At 41.8% G+C, this 19,880-nt stretch overlaps 1 protein-coding gene across 1 annotated transcript in view; it reads left to right on the forward strand.

Moving 5' to 3' along the window:
* Positions 1 to 19,880, forward strand: part of Dhx15 (DEAH-box helicase 15) — a 169,889-nt gene that overhangs the window by 131,398 nt on the left and 18,611 nt on the right. The window contains exon 11 of the mRNA XM_080273384.1: positions 12,842 to 13,032. Coding sequence (XP_080129510.1) covers positions 12,842 to 13,032 — 191 coding nt within the window. The remainder of the gene's footprint in view (positions 1 to 12,841; positions 13,033 to 19,880) is intronic.

Below are 19,880 nucleotides of genomic sequence, written 5' to 3' on the forward strand. Positions count from 1 at the left end.
TCTCTGGCAACCTCCATATTCAGTCCTTTATCCCAGAGGTCACACGCTATGACCTCGTCCCTGGCCTTTTTCAGTCTCTCTCTCGCAACCCTACCCCCAGTGTTCACTCTGCACCCTTTCTGCACCCAATAGAAGCATTTGCAGTTAGTCAAAGATAGTACCCTCCACCAGAATTTCTAATTTTTTGTTTTATTTTGCAGGGAGTACGTAACGCTCACATACAGGTGTTTTTACAGAATAATAATATGTACAAATTTTTCTCATTCATTAAAAGTGAGTCCTGTGCCTAATAATGATGGGGGGGGGGGGCCTAGGTTTGTGATGGGGGGAGAGGATGGATGGGACTGAAGTGTCTCGATCCTGTGATGAGAAAGGGTAGATTGAGATGGTCTGGGGATGCAGCAAGGCCAGAGGATGACAATAGGAGATGCCGCATTGAGAGGATGGATGGGACTGAAGTGTCTCGATCCTGTGATGAGAAAGGGTAGATTGAGATGGTCTGGGGATGCAGCAAGGCCAGAGGAGACAATAGGCGATGCTGCATTAAGTCCCAAACAAGGTACAGATACTGCATACCACCAGAATTTTAAAATTTCGATCATATTTTGTGGGCAATGCATAATGCTCCCATATGGATGTTTTTACATAATAATAATATGCACAAATTTTTCTCATTCAGTTAAGGTGAGTCCTGAGCCAAATGATGAGGTCACAGAGTACTTTTGTGATGCTGTTCGAATGTTTTGTGGTGTTAGCTATATATATCAAAGGATGAAGATTTATCGGTTTTACACATACGTACGAATATTTCTTGATTTATGCTTGTATTCAAATACTTCCAGTGGTCACCAGCAAATGTATTAAAGAAAATAAAGGTTGTTTCCCCAGATAGTCATTGCCTGCGGTACAACATGCTCTGTAGATCAAAGCACAGCCACATGGTTTCTCAGATGTTTCCCACACTTTTTTTCATATTAGTTCTTTCTTGCCAGATGGGAACTTGGCTCAGCCTCTGACATCTCTCGCACCCTACTTTCTGTTATCATCTTTCTTGAGTCCAATCTTCAGTCAGTTATGGCAGATATAAAGTACAAAACAATGTACAGTGAAAGCCCGATTATCCAGCTTTCGGTATATCCGGGCCGTGACCAAATGGTTTAATGCTACAGTACAGTAATACATAGAATTATCCATACAATTGCTCCGGTTTAAACAGGAAGCATCCAGTTGTTAGTGAGCGAGGCATGGGTAAACCAGAGAGAGTCTGCCCCCCCTGCCCCCACCCACACTTCCCGCTCACAACTCAATCACAAGGGTGGTAGGGTGGAGTTTGGTGAGGCAACTGATTCACCTGACCCAGCCTAACCTTGCTTAACTACCTAATAATTTAACCTAACCTAACCTAACCTGGGCACCAGTTGGGGAGTTGGGAAACTAAATCCACTTTTGTGTACGCTGAGTTTCTCCCATTACACCGGAAACAATTGTAGGTACGGCTTAAAGAACGTGATAATAAAGGAGGAAATCTTTCAGCAAGAGAAGGTAATTTACCTCCTTCAAAATAGAAAAATACAGAAAACAAACTGGAGGAATATGAAGTAAAGTCTTTAGGCTGTATGCTTAGACGAAAATTAATGGGTTTCCCGATTTTAGGGAACGAAATGGAACAAAAATGTCTGCTAATCAGAAAAAAAAAAAAAAAAAAATCATCTCAGGTGTTCTCATAAGTTAGCATTCAGTTCTGCATTCCTCGTTAGATATCGCACGTCCCAACACATTTCGGACCGACAGAGCATAGAGTTATTTCTTTGTCATACATTTACTGTTCATTCTTTTGTTCGTTAAGTGTACTGTATGCGTGAGAGTATTAATACAAACAATAATGCTTTCCATTAACCCCATCATAACAGCCAGCCTTGAACAATGCTTTACTGTACTGGTGTCGGGGACGTTAAGGAGAGCTATAAAAAACTGCAAACAATTATGGGAAGGAAACGAAGGTCACTGGTATGTTTACACGACCCTACTCTACTATCCCAAACAGTCAGGCGGCTTGCCACTTCATCACAGATGTTTTCACCGATATGTTTAAATGCTAATGTTACTTGTACCCTGATTATGAGTAAGTTTCCTCCATTATACCAGAAACAATCGTAGGTAAGGCTTAAGGAACATTATGATAATAAGAGAGGAAATCTTTCAGCGAAAGGTAATTTTCCACCCTCAAAACAGGCAGAAAAATACAGAAAACAAACTAGAGGAATATGAATTGAATTGGTAAGGTTATTAGGCTGCATGTTTAGACGAAAATTTATGAGTTTCACAACTATAGGGGACGAATTGGAACAGAAATTCTTACTAATAAGAAAAAAATACTTTCATCTCATGTGTTCTCGTAAGGTGGCATTCAGTTCCACATTCTTCGTTCAGTGTCGTTTCCCAGCACATTTCAGACCAACAGAGCATACAGTTATTTCTGCTCCTTACAGTTAAGTGTACATTTATTGCTCATTCTTTTGTTCGGTCTTAAGAGTATGTGTGAAAGAGAGAGTATTGTTACAAACAATAATGTATTTCATTAACCTCTTCATGGCTGCCAGCCTTGAACAATGCTTTACTGTACCGGTGTCAGTGACGTTGAGTTAGGGAGAGCTATAAAAACTGCAAACAGTTATGGGAAGGGAATGAAGGTCACTTGTATGTTTACACGGCCCTACTCTACCATCCCACACAGCCAGGCGGTCCCTTCATCCCAGATATTTTCACCGATATGTTTAAATGCTAATGTAACATGCACCCTAATTTTATGTTCAAATGCTAATGTAACATGCCCCCTGATTTGATTAATTCTTTCACGAATCATAGCAAATCACAAGATGGGTTTAGGGGGGAGGGGAAAAAGCAAGGTGTACCAGACGAGTCTTTTCACAGCTGTAAGAAAAAGACTCTGATTTTATAATTTTGAAAAAGTGGTTCCAAGGTCTGCCACGGGAGCATACAAATTTCTGAACTCACGAACATTGAGGGGGGTAAACATACGCTTTGCTGTAAGCATTAAAAACACCTTACCAAATCAGTTAATCCTGATAGTCTGTTATATTTTTCTGATTATTATATTATATTATGTTTATTGGTAAATAAACATTTCTTGTTAAATCTGTTTCCCCGCTGTTTTTAGTGGTTCTGGTGTGACGACTCTTTGATTTGTTAACATAATGGCAGAAGTCACTGTTCTAATCTAAGTGTTTAACTAAACCTGGCCTAACCTAGCTTAACTGCACATAATATAACCTAACCTAATCTCCAGTTAGGAAGTTGGGAAACGAAGTCCACATTTGAGTACGATGAGTTTCACTCACTGTGCTGGAAACAATCGTAGGTGCAGCTTAAAGAGCGTGACGATAATAACAGGAAGGAAATTTTTCAACAAGAAAAAGTAATTTACCAAACTGAATATACTTAAGGTGTACATTTATTGGTAAATAACTCAGCCTAACAATACAGTACCAGTACTTGTGTTTTGTTTCCGCCGGATTAATTGTGATTTCAGACTAATTTGGCACCCCTTTACACCATATAGCCCGGATAATCTGGCTATCTCTGTGTCTGCATTGTAAATTGATACTTATACAAAACAAATGTCTGTTGAGGTGAGTTGTTAGGCTAGAGACAAGACACTTTTGCTAACTTTAAGAAATTTTCACTCTGAATCCTGATTTTCTGTTAATAATTAAATTGAGCACAAATTTTTGACCGGATTTCAGATAATTAGGTGTGCAAACCTATGTGGTGATAAAGATTAAAGTATTTTCCAATTAAAATTGCCGATTCGGTCCAAGATTGAGATCACATTCGGTGATTGCGTGTTTGTATCTCGGTCAGCTGATGAGTGGTTGGCTCACACTGTGTTGGTCCATTCCTTATTCATTTTCCTCTTCTTCCTCCTTGATTCGGACTTCTGTTAATTCGGACAAAATTTAAAAATAATAAGCTCCAAAAATATGTTGAAAATAATTCTAAAGTCATTTTCAGTATCGGTGCGGAAAGCGATCGTCATTCATTTGGTCTCGGATCACGCTAGGTCGCAACATGGGCGCCTGTTTAAACACACGCTAGCATTTGTTCCATCAACTAGTTCACCAACCATTTATATTTTTATGCTGTATTTCAAAAGTTAATCCTCCTTACCATGCCCCTTAATGCAAGTGTTGCTTCTGCAATGAATAAAGGTGTTAAAAGGAGGAGTTTGCCTACACAAAAATGGGTCAGAATATTCTGCAGTGTTTAATGATTACTGTAGGTTATTTTTTGTACTGTACTTAAATGTGCTTTACTTGTACATCAAACATTAGCTTCTTGCCCATATGGGCATTATCAGTATGCCAAAGATGACAATGTATTTTTGCCTACATAAGTTTTATTTTTATTCCAAATATTACAGTTAATTAATTTATTTATTTTTTTGCCTACACGGGCCATAGTCACTTACTACAATTTAAAATGTAGGCTAGTTTCTTGTCATGGCCTTACCTGTAAATTATGCAATACAAAACTATCGTACATGATTAGTTTGGTTATTTTAGTATCCTGTCATCTTTTGCAGTTACATAGGGTTGACATATGCCACATATGTTAATAATTAACAAACATACCATTTGCAGATAGTTTTTGGTATGAACTGGAGATTACCCTGATGGTCCAGACAATCTGCTAATTCGGACAACCCTTCCCCCCATATAGTGTGAATGAGAGAGGTTCTACTGTATTTGAATAAAAGTATAAATCAAGAAATATTCATACATATGTGTAAAACCGATAAATCTTAATCCCTTGACGTACAGTACTCCCCCACTAAATGAATAGGTTAGGTTCCTGGAAAATCGTTCGTTACGTGAATTTTCGTTGTACGAGCCCATTGTAACATGGATTCAATGGGGTTTGGTTCCAGACTTCCGATTCCCCCCTCCCCCATCCACAAGTATTCACCCTTCTTTGCTCATTATGAATAAATGTTTGTGTATCATATGACTCCACAACCCATATTCTACAACTGTTGTACATACAGTACATCTACATTCTAGAAATACATACGGCATGAAAGTGGAGAATAAAATAATGGAGCCAGGTCATGGAGGCGAGCTGTAGAGTTTGTTTTTCACCACGATCATGTCGCCTTACTATATCCAGCTTAGTCTCGAGGGTAAGGCCCTTCCTGGAGGCCTTGGCTGCTTGTTGCCTAGGGCTAGTTGCAGGTCGTTTAGGCATGGTGAGCGAAAGTAATTCAGTAATGCACGTGCAAGCTTGGGAGGGCTAGAGCTGTTTTGTTTAGAATACAAGTACAAGTGTTGTGTCACTAGAGGTGCTGCTGTCAACAGCTAGTCACTATGCACAGCTGGCTTCTCTGATGGACGGTACAGCTGATCATTGGTTTGGGGGGGGGGGGGGACGTTAAACCAAGTCTAGGCATTCATTGTGCAAACGAAGGGTAGTAAAACACAATTTTCGTTAAATCGAATTTTCGTTGTCTGAGTGTTCGTTTCCTGAAGGTTGCCTCTATATAACTAAAACCAGAGAACATTTGAACAGCATCGCAGAGTATTTTGTGAGCTCATTATTAGGCATGGGACTCACCTTAAATGAATGAGAAAATTTTGTACATTATATTATTATGAAAAAACACCCGTATGGGAGTGTTATGCATTGCCCACAAAATATAATTAAAAATTCTGGCAGTATGTGGTATCTGTTCCTTGTTTGGGGCTTAATGCAGCATCTCCTATTGTCATATTCCATCCTTGTTGCATGCCCAGACCACCTCAATCTACCCTTCCTATTCACAGGACCAAGACTCTCCAGTCCCATCCAACCTCTCCTCCATCGCAAACCTAACCTCCCACCCCCCTTGGCCTTGCATTCAAGGATGCGCTACACATCCACCTAATAATTGTCAGTTCTGTACATTTGAGTCTACAAATATCCTTTACCCCTACTGTTCAGGTCTCACTACCATAGAGCATTACACTATCACATACCACATACAAAGATCCTTTGGCATGATGGGAGAGCTCTCTCAGTGTCAGGAGAGGCAATAGCTCTCTGAACATCTTCCAACCACTCCTTGCTCTAGCCACACCTCCAGCACATAACATGTCTCCCAAGTAAGAAAACTCTTCCACACACTCAAGAGACTCACCAGCAAGATCAATCCTTTCATGCCTGACAATCTCCACTTGCTCCCCCTGACACACCGCACACATGAAATCAGTATTATCTCGCAGTCTACCTCAAATGTCACTAGTAGCTACATCTTATATGCACCCACTTCACAAATACTGCGAACGATGGAATTGCTTCCCACGCCCTTGTGGCAAACTGCACATATCCACTCTTCCTCCTTGTTGACAGTACTACCACCAGCTCTAGATACCATCACTTTTGTTTTATGTGCCTCATACTATCTTTCCACTCCCTAAATCTTTCCTCCACCTTTCATTCACTGCAATCAACACCAAGTCATCAGCATACATCTCCCACGGGAGTCCATTTCTGAAGTCACGTGAGAGGGCTCAAGACCGATCCCTGATGTATGCCAAAGTTCACGGGACTCTCATTACTCAAATCTCCATTCACTCTCACCTGAGTGCAAGCACTCACATGTTGTACCCACATGGCCGTAACAACTTTAACCAGCCACTTTCATCCACCTCCCATGGGACTTTGTCAAAGGCCTTCTTAAAAAAAATTGTGGTGGTGTTATGGAGATGTGTGTGGAGTGCAGAGAGAGGATAGGAAAATTAATACTGTAATGTGATTTGTGCAAGATATGGAGTAAGAAAGTCCAAATGCCAGTAGAGTTGGAGAGAGAATGCTAACTGTTATTGTCATACGGAGAGAATGGGTTTAAATAGGGTGGTGGAAAGGATATATGCAAGTGAGTTGGAAGGTGTCAGGGGACATGGTGGGCCAAGAAGGTGGATAGATATGGTAAATGAGTGTGTGTGAGAAAGGTATGGAGGGTGAAGAGACTAGGAAACTGACAAGGGATTGAGTTGGCATATTGAATTTTGTACAGAGTGCATGACAGGTGTTTGGCATCCCTATTTTAACTTGACAGTCATTGGTTTGACATTGATAGGTGATTTGAAGGCTATAGGAAGGTGTGCTTGTGAGAGTCAGGATCTGGGGGATTTCAGTGGTGGGTGAATGCACATGTGGCTCAATTCATTGGGCTTGCTGTTGATTATTTTTCCCAGTCATTCTCAATGTAGTGCTACTCTTGGTTGACTGCCCTTTCTCGCTTCCTTCCTTCCTCTTTTGTCTTTCCTTCATTTTTTCCTCTTCCTTCTGTCTATGGGTGACTCAACACTCTGTGACAAGCCAAATGGTTTCCTGTATACCAGGAAACCATTTACTAAGCTGGTTGGTAACCATATAACCAAATTATGGTGCCTGGTGGTTTAGCAGGTAATTAAGGCACTCCAGTCAGATTGAGTCTGTGCAAGGTTTATATCCAAGGCGTGGTTGGGATTTATTGCTCACATAGCGCCACTCAGGGATGTGTGAGGCTGGTTGCTCTCATCTTAAATGTAAGGACCAGTTTGCCCAGCCCCAGGCTCCTACTCTCCTCATGGGGCAACACAGGATTAGAGGATGATTTTTTTTTTTTTTCTCTCCCTTCCTTACTTTTCTTTTGGACCCTGCCTCACTCCACCTGTGGTTGGGAAAAATAAGCAGGTGATGATGATGGTGTGCTTTCATTAGTTTGTTGTGGTTTGGTTGTTGGGTTAGACTGATTGTGTGAGCAGTGGTGATAGGCAGCACTAACCATAACTTCAGATGCTTTTTGTTCTTAGCATAGGTAAGCTAGTATTTGAAGTGATTTTAGGCAGCAGCTTGGTAACTAGAAGAGAGTAATGTTGGATACTGTGGGATAAGTGGGAACTGTTACTGAGAAATCAAAACAGAATTTGCTTTTCAAATCTGTCATTTGCTTGTCGTAAAAGGCGACTAAAAGGGTTGGTGGAGGGTTAGTGTCCCTCCCCGGAAAACAACTAACTAAAAAAACAAACAAGAAGCCTCGGACAAGGACTGACCAAACGATGACGACCCAGGACCGGACAAAGGACTTGGTATTGAGTACATGGAATGTAAGAGGAGCAAACGATGAGGTGAAAGAGAGAGAGATTGTCCAGGTGATTGAGGGTGCGAAAGTAGATGTATGTGGAATAACTGAAACAAAAATGGAGAGGAGAAAGTGTGAGAGAATGGGAGTATGGATGGGGTATATGTGCAGGAGTAGGTGAGAATGAGAGGTCAAAGGAAGGAGTATGTATAGTTGTGAGTAAAAGATGGAAGAAGAGCATAAGACAGTATGGATCAGTTGGGTCAAGGATTGTGTGGGTAAAGTTGAAAGTTGGAATACAAATGTGGGCGATTGTGTGTGTGTATGCGCCAACGCAAGATCGTGCTAGAAGAGTGAGAGAAGAGTTCAGGACAAATGTGGCAGTGTGCATGGAAAAGTTTGGAAGGAATGAGAGAGTGTTTTTGATTGGTGATATGAATGGTAAAGTTGGTAATGTGAAGGTGGATGGAATAGTTGGTGAGTGGGGTGTGCCTACTGAATAGATGAGAATGGCAGTGCGTTAGTGGACATTTGTGCAGGGAGGGGGTTGGTGATAGCCAATACCCTCTTCAGGCATAAAATGATCCACAGGTATACATGGCGAGTGATGAGAAGGGTGGGTGGTGAGCTGAATGAAAGGAAGGCAATGATTGATTATGTGTGTGTGGATGAAAGGATGCGAAGATGTGTAAAGGATGCAAGAGTGTATAGAGGTTGGGGGAGTGGACTTTCTGACCACTACTTGGTGGTGGCCAGAATTAGGATGCAAGTAAGATGGAGGAATAGAAGAAGGGAAAGACGAGAGGAAGGAGTAGTTGCAAGGAGAGTGGAAAGGTTACAAGAGGATGAGAAAAAGGCAGAGTATAAGAGAGAAGTGGAGGAACGATTGGGCAAATATGAATGGGAGCAGATGGGAGACATGGAAGGTGTGTGTAAGATATTTACAGAAGAAATATGTGCAGCATGTGATGTGGTGTGTGGAATGAAGAGAAGAAGGAGGGGGGTGCAAGGAACAGCGTGGTGGACTGAAGAGGTGAAACAGGCTGTGGCACAAAAGAAGAAAGCATACAATGAATGGATGAGAAATAGGGGCGTGGAAGAAGTTGAGAGGCGGAAGAGAGAGTTATATGTAGAAAGAAAGAGAGAGGTGAAAAGATTAGTAAGCGAGAGTAAGAAGAGAGTGGATGAGGAATTTGGAAGGAATTTGAGTGTAAAGTGGAGGGACTGTAAGAAAATGTTCTGGAGAGAAGTGAAAAGAGTAAGACAGGGTGGAAGTGAAGTTAGCAGGGGAGTGAAAGATAAAAATGGTAGATTACTAGTGAAGAAGGGAGAAAAAGTGAGCAGATGGAGAGAACACTTTAAGGAATTGTTGAACGTAGAGGATGGAAGTAATGCGAGTATAAGTGGCTGGGGAATGGCTGGGAGAAGGAGGGAGGTGAGAAGACAGGAAGAAATCAGTAGGATAGAAGTTGTGGAAGCAATGAAGAAAGTTAAATCGGGGAAAGCCCCAGGAATTGATGGAGTGTGTGGTGAAATGCTGAAGCATGGGGGAGAGATAGTAGAATGGATGTGGAAGATGTGCAGATTGGCCTGGGAGGAAGGTAGAGTCCCGGAGGATTGGAAGTCAGGTATAATTATTCCCTTGTACAAAGGAAAAGGGGAAAAAGAAGTGTGTGGTAATCATAGGGGCATTTGTCTTCTTAGTATAATAGGAAAAGTGTATGGTAGGATACTTAGAGACAGAGTTAGAGAAAGAACAGAGAAATTAGTTGGAGAAGAACAGGGAGGCTTTAGGAAGGGAAGAGGTTGTGTAGATCAGATATTCATTCTTAGATCTTTAATGGAAAAGTTTCTAGAGAAGGGAAAGAAGTTGTATGCAGCTTTCGTGGATTTGGAGAAAGCATATGACAGGGTGGATAGACAAGGATTGTGGAAAGTGTTAAGAATATATGGAGTAGATGGGAAGTTGTTGAATGCTGTGAAGAGTATGTACAATGGTGCGAAGGCTGCTGTGCGTGTGGATGGTGAACTAAGTGAATTTTTCTCTTTGAAAGTTGGGTTGAAACAGGGATGTGTCATGTCTCCATGGTTGTTCAATCTGTACATGGATGGGGTAATAAAAGAGGTACAAGGAAGGGTAGTGGATGTTGGAGTGGCCCTGGTGAGAGAGGATAGTGTTTGGAAACTCCCTGTACTGTTGTTTGCAGATGATACTGTGTTGTTGAGTGAAGACGAAGGGGAGCTGCAAGGCTTGGTGGATGAGTTTGAGAGAGTGTGTAAGAAATGGAACCTAAAGGTGAATGTAGGGAAGAGTAAAGTGATGGTCTTTGAGAGAGGTGAAGTTAGTGAATGTACAGCGAGGTTGGATGGTGAGGAATTGGAAAATGTGAGTACGTTTAAGTATTTGGGTAGTGTGATGAGTAAGGATAGAGGTTTGGAGGGTGAAGTGCTTGAAAGGGTACAGCAGGGAAGAAAGGTTGCTGGTTCTTTGAAAGCAGTGATAAGAAACAGGGAAGTGAGCATGGAAGTGAAAAAGTTACTACATGACAGTACTTTATTGTGATACCAACTCTAACGTACGGAAGTGAAGCTTGGACATTGTTGGAAGGACACAAGTCAAGAGTGAGAGCAGTGGAAATGAGTTATTTAAGAGGAGCCTGTGGAGTCACGTGGAGAGACAGGCTGACGAATGAGGATATAAAGGAGCGTTGTGGTGTGGATGTGGATGTGATAGGAAGCGTTATGAGGAACACACTGAGGTGGTTTGGCCATGTGGAGAGGATGGAGGGTGAAAGACTGACGAAGAGAATGTATGTGAGTGAGGTGGAGGGGGGAAGAGGGAGGGGGAGGCCGAGGATGAGATGGAGGGATGGGGTGGAGAGGTATATGAGAGAGGGGGGTGTGAGTTGGGAGCAGGGCAGTGAAATGGCGGGGGACATGGCGACTTGGAGGCGATTTGTTTGTGGCCACCCCAAACGGGATTGAGGCGTCTGGCAATAGATAGATATATATATATACACAGGTCTCCCTCATTTTATGCTGTATCATTTAACGATATTTCGCATTTACGATCCTTATTCTTTAGTACCAAGTGTTCATTTTACAATTGAGCTCCCTCGCATTTACGATTGGACATGTGGAAATCCCGTTCACACAGGCAGATCAGCTGAGCGTTGCATGGCTTACCTACCCAAACCTCCACCTCCACCACCTCTCATTCTCCTGATTCATGCACCCCTGCCACCCAAACCTACACCACCCCTGCTTCCTCCCTCTCCACCTCTTGTGTTGACGAGTGATGGGCTTTGGCCCAAGATGTCTCCTACCATTGGAGGAGACATTAAGGCATTACGTCCTCCAATCTCGGTGGGGACCGACTAAGGGTGGACGGAGCTACAGTACAGTAGGAGGGTACATAACAGTACATTACAGTACAGTACAGCTGTATTTCATGATGTTTCTTGCTATTTCATGTCTTTATGTTTGCAGTTGTACATACATATGTGATTCAGATGCACTACAATACATAAAACATCATCATTATTATTGCATATTAGCTCACTTGTATGGGTCTTGGGTTCCTTATGCATGAGTCCAGGAACGCATCCCTATTTTTCCCATTAAACCTTAATTTCGCGTGACGATATTTCGGTTTACGATTGCCTTTCTAGGAACGCATACCAATCGTAAAACAAGGGAGACCTGTACAGTATATATATATATCTTTATGACTGGTCCTGATTCTGGTTTGGTTATACTGTAGGGTGACTATAAATACTGTATAGGGAAAAATATTCAGTATTTTTGTTACTTGTTTATTGTGTCCGTCATCATATCAGTGTATTAGTCGCTGGGCTTTTTCATTTAAGGTGGCATCACACTGGGCCAAAAGTGGCTATCATGCAAGCAGCTTTTGTGAGGGGAAACAGCTATTAAAGTCGAGTTGCCGTCACACGTGTGAGTTTTTGCGATCCGCAACAACTAGCAGTGTCGTGTGCCTTGGCGCTTCGTGGTCATTTGTAAACAAACCACCACAGAGTACCCATTCCCTTTTCCCCAGTTTCTGCAACCGCTTAATGTACTTCAACAACTCCAGAGCCACAAAGCAGTCTACTAGAGTTTTTCTTGATGCAAAATCCATATTGAATATTGGTCACACTGTGATTTCCACTTGTTGTTTGTAAACAGAACAGACGCAGCCTCTGCGGCTAGTCACCCGAGTGTCCGAGTATTTATTTCATGTCACAAGATAAAAATAGAAATGAAAAAAACCCACAAGAATTAAATTACACTTAACAGTTTTAGTTATAGTTTCCTTCTGTGCATAACAGAATATTTTCTCACCAGTTACAAAATTAATGTAGGCTCATTTGAGTTCTAATCCCACCAACAAGCTGTGAGTGAAAATTGTTATCCATTTCGCCCCGCAAACAAAAGCTCACTCGCTGTAGGTCAGTTTGGCTAGCAGCTTGTAAAACTGGTTTGCACGTTAGCCACTTTTGTCCCAGTGTGTACGCCACCTTTACACCCATGTCGCCTGTTAAAAAAAAAAAAAACTTTATATTTCCAGAATTTATGGCCAACGTATAATCTAAGTAGACATTGATCACATGTTCATTGAGCTTTACAGTGTCTTAAGAAATCTCCACTCCACACTTTGAGATCACTTTACTAATGCCAGCTCTCTCCTTTTCCCTCTGATCCATTGTCCTCCGGCAGACATGGAGGATGTGCAGTGGTGTTATGACAACTTTGTTAACTACCGCTCACTCAAGTCAGCAGACAATGTTAGGCAGCAGCTGTCCCGCATCATGGACCGCTTCAGCCTCAAGCGAACCTCAACAGACTTCAATTCCCGTGACTACTACATGAATATCCGAAAGGCACTTGTCTCTGGATTTTTCATGCAGGTGCGGACATACAAGGTTATTCAGATTTTTGCTTAAGCTGTTGGAATTAGAATTTTTTTTTTTTCTTCACTCTCTCCTGGTTATTTAGTGATGTAAGGATGCCAGTCTGCATGACTTATTTATACTTGCAGGTTTGTAGCCTTTTGGTGGCTGATTTTTATTTTATTTTTTTTGTTTTAACAGAGGGCTTGTACTATCTCGTCTTAAGGTTTCATAATTCTCCTTATCTTTGCCAACTACAAAATATCCAAAATTTACTTCACATATGCATTCTTCTAGCAGTCACCTGGTTAAAATTAGTATTGATGCACCAGAAACGTGACGAGCCAGTTGGGCACACACTGCCCAATTTGAGTTGGCCATCTGTGTTTCTAATGTAGTGTACTGGTACTACTTTGGGTGGTAATTATATTCCATTACCAGATGACACCTCGTGGTTTATTGAGTTAAGATTCTGCAAGTGGATTGAACCTGCAGGGTGATTGAAGGTTAATGCTCATATAATGCCACGCAGTCAAATGAGGCTGGTCACCCTTGCTTTGTATGTCAGGACTGAGTAGCGTAGCCCTGGGTTTCCATGTTCCTGATGAGGGGTGGGTGGTGGGAAATGAATGGTGGATGGAAAACATGGTGGTCACAGACTTTCATAAAACTCAATGGTGCATAAATACACTGTATTCAGTCAGACTTCGTAAAGATATCTGGTAAGATAGGTGAATTGTTCTGATTTCTTGGATTGCTTGTGAATCCACCTGTATAGTACCATTTCAGTCTGTGACAAGACTAGACAGTATGATTAGTAGTTGAGTCAGGAAAGTACAGCTTGGAGGAAATTACATTTAGCGCCAGGGAAATTCCTACTGAGATATGTAGAGCATTTAATAACAATAATAGTGCTCACCATCCAGTCACAAAATGTAGTGTTGCTTTTGACTGTCTGCTTTTTCCTTTCTTCCATCCTTCCTTCCTTTCTTCCTCTTCTGTTTTTCTTTCCTTCATTCTTTCCTTTTCCTTCTGCCTACTAGTGGCTTTACACTCCCTCTTCTTTCTTTCTTTCTTTCATTCCTTCCACTTCCTTTTGCCTATGGGTGACTGTACACTGAGTGACAAGACAAATGGTTTCTTGTACACCAGGAAACCATTTACTACACTGAGTGGTAACGATATACAGTAATCCCTCATTTATCCGGATATAATAGAGCCAAAGGCATGGCCGGGTAGTTGCAACATCCGGATAGTGAACAGTATTCCCCAACCGCACCCAGTCCGTACCTATACAGTACCCACCTCTAACCTATATTTAACTTTTGTGTGTGTGTGTGTGTGTGTGTGTGTCCGACTCTGGGCAAAGGCTTCAGGGCCTATATCTCGGGGGCAGTAGCCTATCCCAAGGCCCAGTAGTCCTCCTACACCTCCACATGTCACCACTTCGGCGCTAACACCCACCGTCCATATTGAATACATGCTAGGGCTGTCTCATACAGAACTGGTGTATTGGTATTAGCGGGGGTACTTTTATGACATGTCGGCGGGTCATCTGGTAGATCAGGAAAGTCTGCTTCTATGAAATTCAAATCCTTAAACTGTTCCCTGCCCCAGCCGGGATTCGAACCTGGGTCCATCAGGACTGCAGGCCGCCTCTCTGCCGATTCAGCCACCGCCTCCCCCTATCCATAATTTGGCAGTGTTTTCCGGTCAGTCAGGCATATTTAGACATTTGAACAAAACACATGAAGGAATATCCAAAATAATGCAAAACACCAAGAAAACCATGCAGAATAACCACTGAAAACCATAAAACACCCTACCAAAACACTATTGTCTGTACAGTACCCCTCCATGTTTTGGCTGTGTTTTCCGGACATTCTACCATATTTTGACATCAAAACGTACTATGATTATCCAAAATATTTTTCAAAACCAAGAAAACCATGGAAAAGAAAAAAACAATACACCACTGTATGTACATCACCCCTCCTAATTTTAGCACTGTTTTCAGGTCAGTCTCCCACATTTAGACATAAAACACACAGGAATATCCAAAGTAGTGCTAAACCAAGAAAACCATGAAAAAAAGACCACTGAAAACCAAAAAACGCCCTACCTATACACTACTGCATGTATAGTACCCCTCCCAATTTTGGCATTGTTTTCAGGTCAGTCTGCCATATTTAGACATCAAAACACACATAGGAATATCCAAAGTAATGCTAAATGCCAATAAACCATGGGAGAAAAAAAAAAAACGACCTATACACAGCTGTATATACAGTACCTCTCCTAATTTTGGCACTGTTTTCAGGTCAATCTATCATATTTAGATATCAGAACACACATAGGAATATCCAAAGTAATGCAAAACACCAAGAAAACCATGACAAAGAAACACTGAAAACCAAAAAACACCTGACATACACGATTGTATGTACAGTCGGCCTAAGAAGTGACGGCAGAGTATCCAGAAGCTTTCGGTCAGCGACAGTGCACATACTCTTGCTTATATCTCTACAAGGTGAAACCTAATACGTAAAAGTGTTACAAAAAACAATAAAGTAATGCTAAAGTACCTGTATATTTCAAAACTGTATGAAGCAGTTCGTTAGTTACGATAATAGGAAATCCTAAACGGAACTAATTGAAATTTCATAACTATCGCTCAGGGACAGTAGGAATAATTTGTGGAGTTCAAGTCTAGTATGGTAACACGCAATAATTTTATAGTAGCGTAAGACTGAACAAAAGGGACCTTCAGTAAACAATAAAAAATAATTATTATTATAAAACAATTTCCGTTACAATACTAGGGGATAATTTAAAGTCATTTATTTCCGTTTCCAATGTCTCCATGGACGACGACAGAAAGCGGGAAGGCGGCGTAAGCCAGTAAGCTATTTTAAATGTTTCGATCAACACGCACGAAAGGAGATAACATTTACTCAAAGATATGAAGTTACTGCACTGCCTTTGGCCAGTTTTCCATCAAGAAAAATATCTGGATTATTTAATATATGCCAGAGGGCTGTCGGTGAAAAAAAAAAAAAAAAAAAAAAAAAAAAAAAAAAAACGAAATTTCCCTAAAGTCGGAGCTCCTTGGAGAATGCTAACTTCCATCACAGTCATCCTCAGTGCATAATCGATTAGCAAGAGTAATAAAATTCAGAGGTTCACAAACAAATCATTGAGTTCAAAACTTCCAAATCTGCATTTTCTGTTCAGCAGGCCATTACGGATTATTTAAAAAGACATATTAAGGTTAAAAGATGGAGTAGAGTGCGTGCTTTTCCACTGCTAGAGTTTATGAACTCGTTTTGGTCCTGATAATTGCCTAGTGTAAGAGAAAAAGGCGGAATCTGTCATACCTCCTTACAAGTAAAAATAATTTTCCATCAGTAGGGAATAAAGTTGCTAATTATAATTATTATTGGCGAGAGAAAGACGGAATAAAAGGCAGTATGGTCATCATTACAAATAATAATTTCATTGTTATAGCATCCTTATTGTCGCTGTATCATCACCATAGCATTTGAAATAAGGCAGTGTATTGCAGTCATAAGAATTTTCCTTAACTGGTCTTCAAAACTAGAGCATCTGTATTGAAATCCTGGGAAACAAATAAATCAGGAACACAGAGTTATAGGCCTACTGCCCACTGCGCGCAGAGTAATACATTTCACATTCATTCAAATCGGGAAAGGTAAATATATGTGTTAGCTTATAATATCTCACTGCCTCCTGTTATTCATTTTACATCATTCTTAGCATGATATAATATATATTTTATTTGATATGACGTGATGAAGGCATTGAATATTTACCTTATATTCACTGTTTCATTGAACGTATGGCACTGCAGTGACCAAAGCAATCTGAAACTCTGCCATCACTGCTTGGGGCGACTGTACAGTACCCCTCCTAATTTTGGCATTGTTTTCAGGCTGTCATTTTTAAATATCAAAACATTCATAGGATTATCCATATTAATGCTAAACATCATGAAAACAGTGCATAAACAACAAAAATCCACAGAAAAACTGACTACAGTTTGATAATCTGTTGTCTGTGACGAGTGACTGCTCCTGGGGCTCAAAAAAAAAAAAAAAAAAAAATTCACGGCCAGATATGCCACCGTAAATTAGTTATACAAGTATTGGTATAAATCATATACCATCATCTTCACTGTTGTTTATACAATAAGATAAGCTAATAAAAGCACATAAAACTGACAAATAAGAGTACGGTATGAAATTCAAGCAACAATAATGTGTTCGAGTAAAACTTACCTTCATATTAACTTCCCACCATCCTAGTTCATTTTGCCAGCATCTTCCAAGAGTTAAGCATATGTCTAGATGCAGAATTTCATGATCTTTCTCTTAGTCACCTCGGAATTTCCATACGACCAATAATAGTCAAATAAATCACAAAAAAACTTTGAAAACTCACGAGTCATTTCTATCACCAGGGAAGAGGGTAAGGACTGAGGGAGTGAGGGGGAGCTGGAGGGTATGGAGGAGGGACGGAAGAGGGGGGGGGGGGAGGCGAGGCTGTGGGTAGAATCCCCTCCTCCTGTGTCAACAGGCAGACAGCCGCTTTTATTTGTGGCTTTTGGTCTGTTGGATGCCGAGTGGCTTTTCAGAAACACAACTCACCATGACCAGGGGACTTTCGACCTTCAATAGAGAGGCAGACAGCTGCTGTCACCGAACATGTACTCGTGGCTTGTGATCTGTGTTCGATGGAGGTGGCGGTTGGGAAAGACTTAGCTCTTGTGGCTGCGCGATATTAGACATTCGGTGGGGAATGAGTATGGATGTTTTGACAACACTTGCGGGTTACAGTTGTATTTCTCGGGTGCTGGAGCTTAGTTGGGAGTGATAGGACGCAGTGGCCTAGCGTGGGTTGCCAGCGCCCGGGGGCAAGGAAAGTATTGCGCCCCCTAACCTGTGGACCGTAAGCATTCTCTGAGTCCCTTCCATCAGTCCAGTATTGAACCTCTTACCCCCCAAGCTGCAGATTGGGAGGCCCTCAGGCAGTACTTCTTTGATTTTCCCTGGAATGATTATTACTTCCATGGCCAGGAGCCATCTGAGTGTGCTTTGCGCATTATGGAGGTTATTCTCTCGGGCATGGAAGCATACACTCCCTTCTCATATCCTTTGACTAATGCACGAAAGCCTTGGTTTAATCACGCTTGTTCTAATGCTGTCCGCAGCAAGGAGAGGGCCTATAAAAGGTACCAGAGCCAACCCACCCCTGAATCACATCTTGTTTTTGTTTCTGCCCGGAATCATGCTAAGTCTGTACTTTGCTGTGCTAAAAATAATTTCATCCGTACTAAATGAGAGAGACAGACAGACAGAGACCGAAGATCAGAAGGAAGGGGAGTGTAACACTAATGCAGTGCTCACCAACCCTGCTGACAATTCTCCGCTTCCTAGTCACTTTATTGAAACAGCCATCAACACATGGAGGTCCTATCTCTCGTGCTTCCACGAGTTTCTTAGTCATACGGCTAGTGTAAGCCTTACCTTCATTACGAAGTTTTTTCACCACACTGGCTTTCCATGTGTCTGGCTTTGGTTTGCGTTTACGGCCACTGGAAGGTTTCGGCTCAATACACTCACTGTTCTTACTAACACCAGACTCATTTTCACTAACAACAGCCTCCTGGTGCTCACTGTTATCACTCTTCTCACCCATGGCTACCACAGTACAACAATGCAATGGAAACACTTGCAAAATCAACAAAAATAATGAAGCATTCAAAGTGTTCTGTTAAAAAAAGGCGCGGGGAAGAGACTGGTGTTTTGATTGCGTTTATACTGGATGGTGGCATCAGTCACCCAATAACAACACTAGCTCAGTCAAAGCGAATTTTCATTGGCTGCTGAGATCCACCAGTGTGGTGCGTGGGAGAGACGTGAGTGTGAGAAGGAAGCACGGCCACCCACACACACCAAAGTACTCTTGGTTTAAAGGGACAGTGGTGCTTGTGCCATTACTCCGGCGCATTCTGGCAGAGCTTTATTAGGCTGTATACAGCTGAAAAATTGCGGGTGTTACAGGGCTCACTAGACCATAAGAAAAATAACCAGAAGGGCATATACGACCTACCGTTGGATAGAGGAAACCCTGAAAAAAAATTCAGTACTGGCAACTCGGATTTGGGTGTGGTGGCGCTTGTGCCCATACTATTGCGTGCGCCTCAATTATGGAAGCCCTGCTTGGGCTTCTAACCTCACTAAAACACACTACAACACTCTACAGACCATACAGAACAAGGCCCTAAAAATAATCACAGGCTGCACAGGTACTACATCCACAGACCACCTACATCAAGAAACCAAAGTCCTCAAAGGCAAGGATCACCTAGACATGAGAGGCACCCAGATTCTTCCTGCAGCCTCCACAAACCCACATCATCCACTACACTACATGGCAGCACATCCACACACACCAAGGAACATCAAAACAACACCCGGCACATGGTATCATACACAAATACTGTCATCTCTCCCCCCTTACCTGCCTCTGACCAGCTTCCAGAAGCATAGCCATACTCACATCACTCACTGCTCCATTCATTCACTTAAAGATGACACACAGCTGCATGCACAGCCTCCTGATATCTACCCTTCTGAATCCTATCTCCCTCGTGAGGACAGAGTCCACCTTGCCAGGCTGAGATGTGGGCATCATCCAGACCTCTTAAGTTACCAGAAGAGGCTGAATGACTTCATCGCTGATGCCTGTCCAAAATGTAACACAGCACCCCATACTGTTAAGCACATTATGGAAGACTGCATTGCACACAATCACCTACGCCAGCAACACAACATGCACTTCTT

The sequence above is a fragment of the Coenobita brevimanus genome, chromosome 54, assembly GCF_032717465.1.
Source record: "Coenobita brevimanus isolate Jiangsu-jjx chromosome 54, ASM3271746v2, whole genome shotgun sequence".
In the NCBI taxonomy this organism is placed as follows: domain Eukaryota; kingdom Metazoa; phylum Arthropoda; class Malacostraca; order Decapoda; family Coenobitidae; genus Coenobita; species Coenobita brevimanus.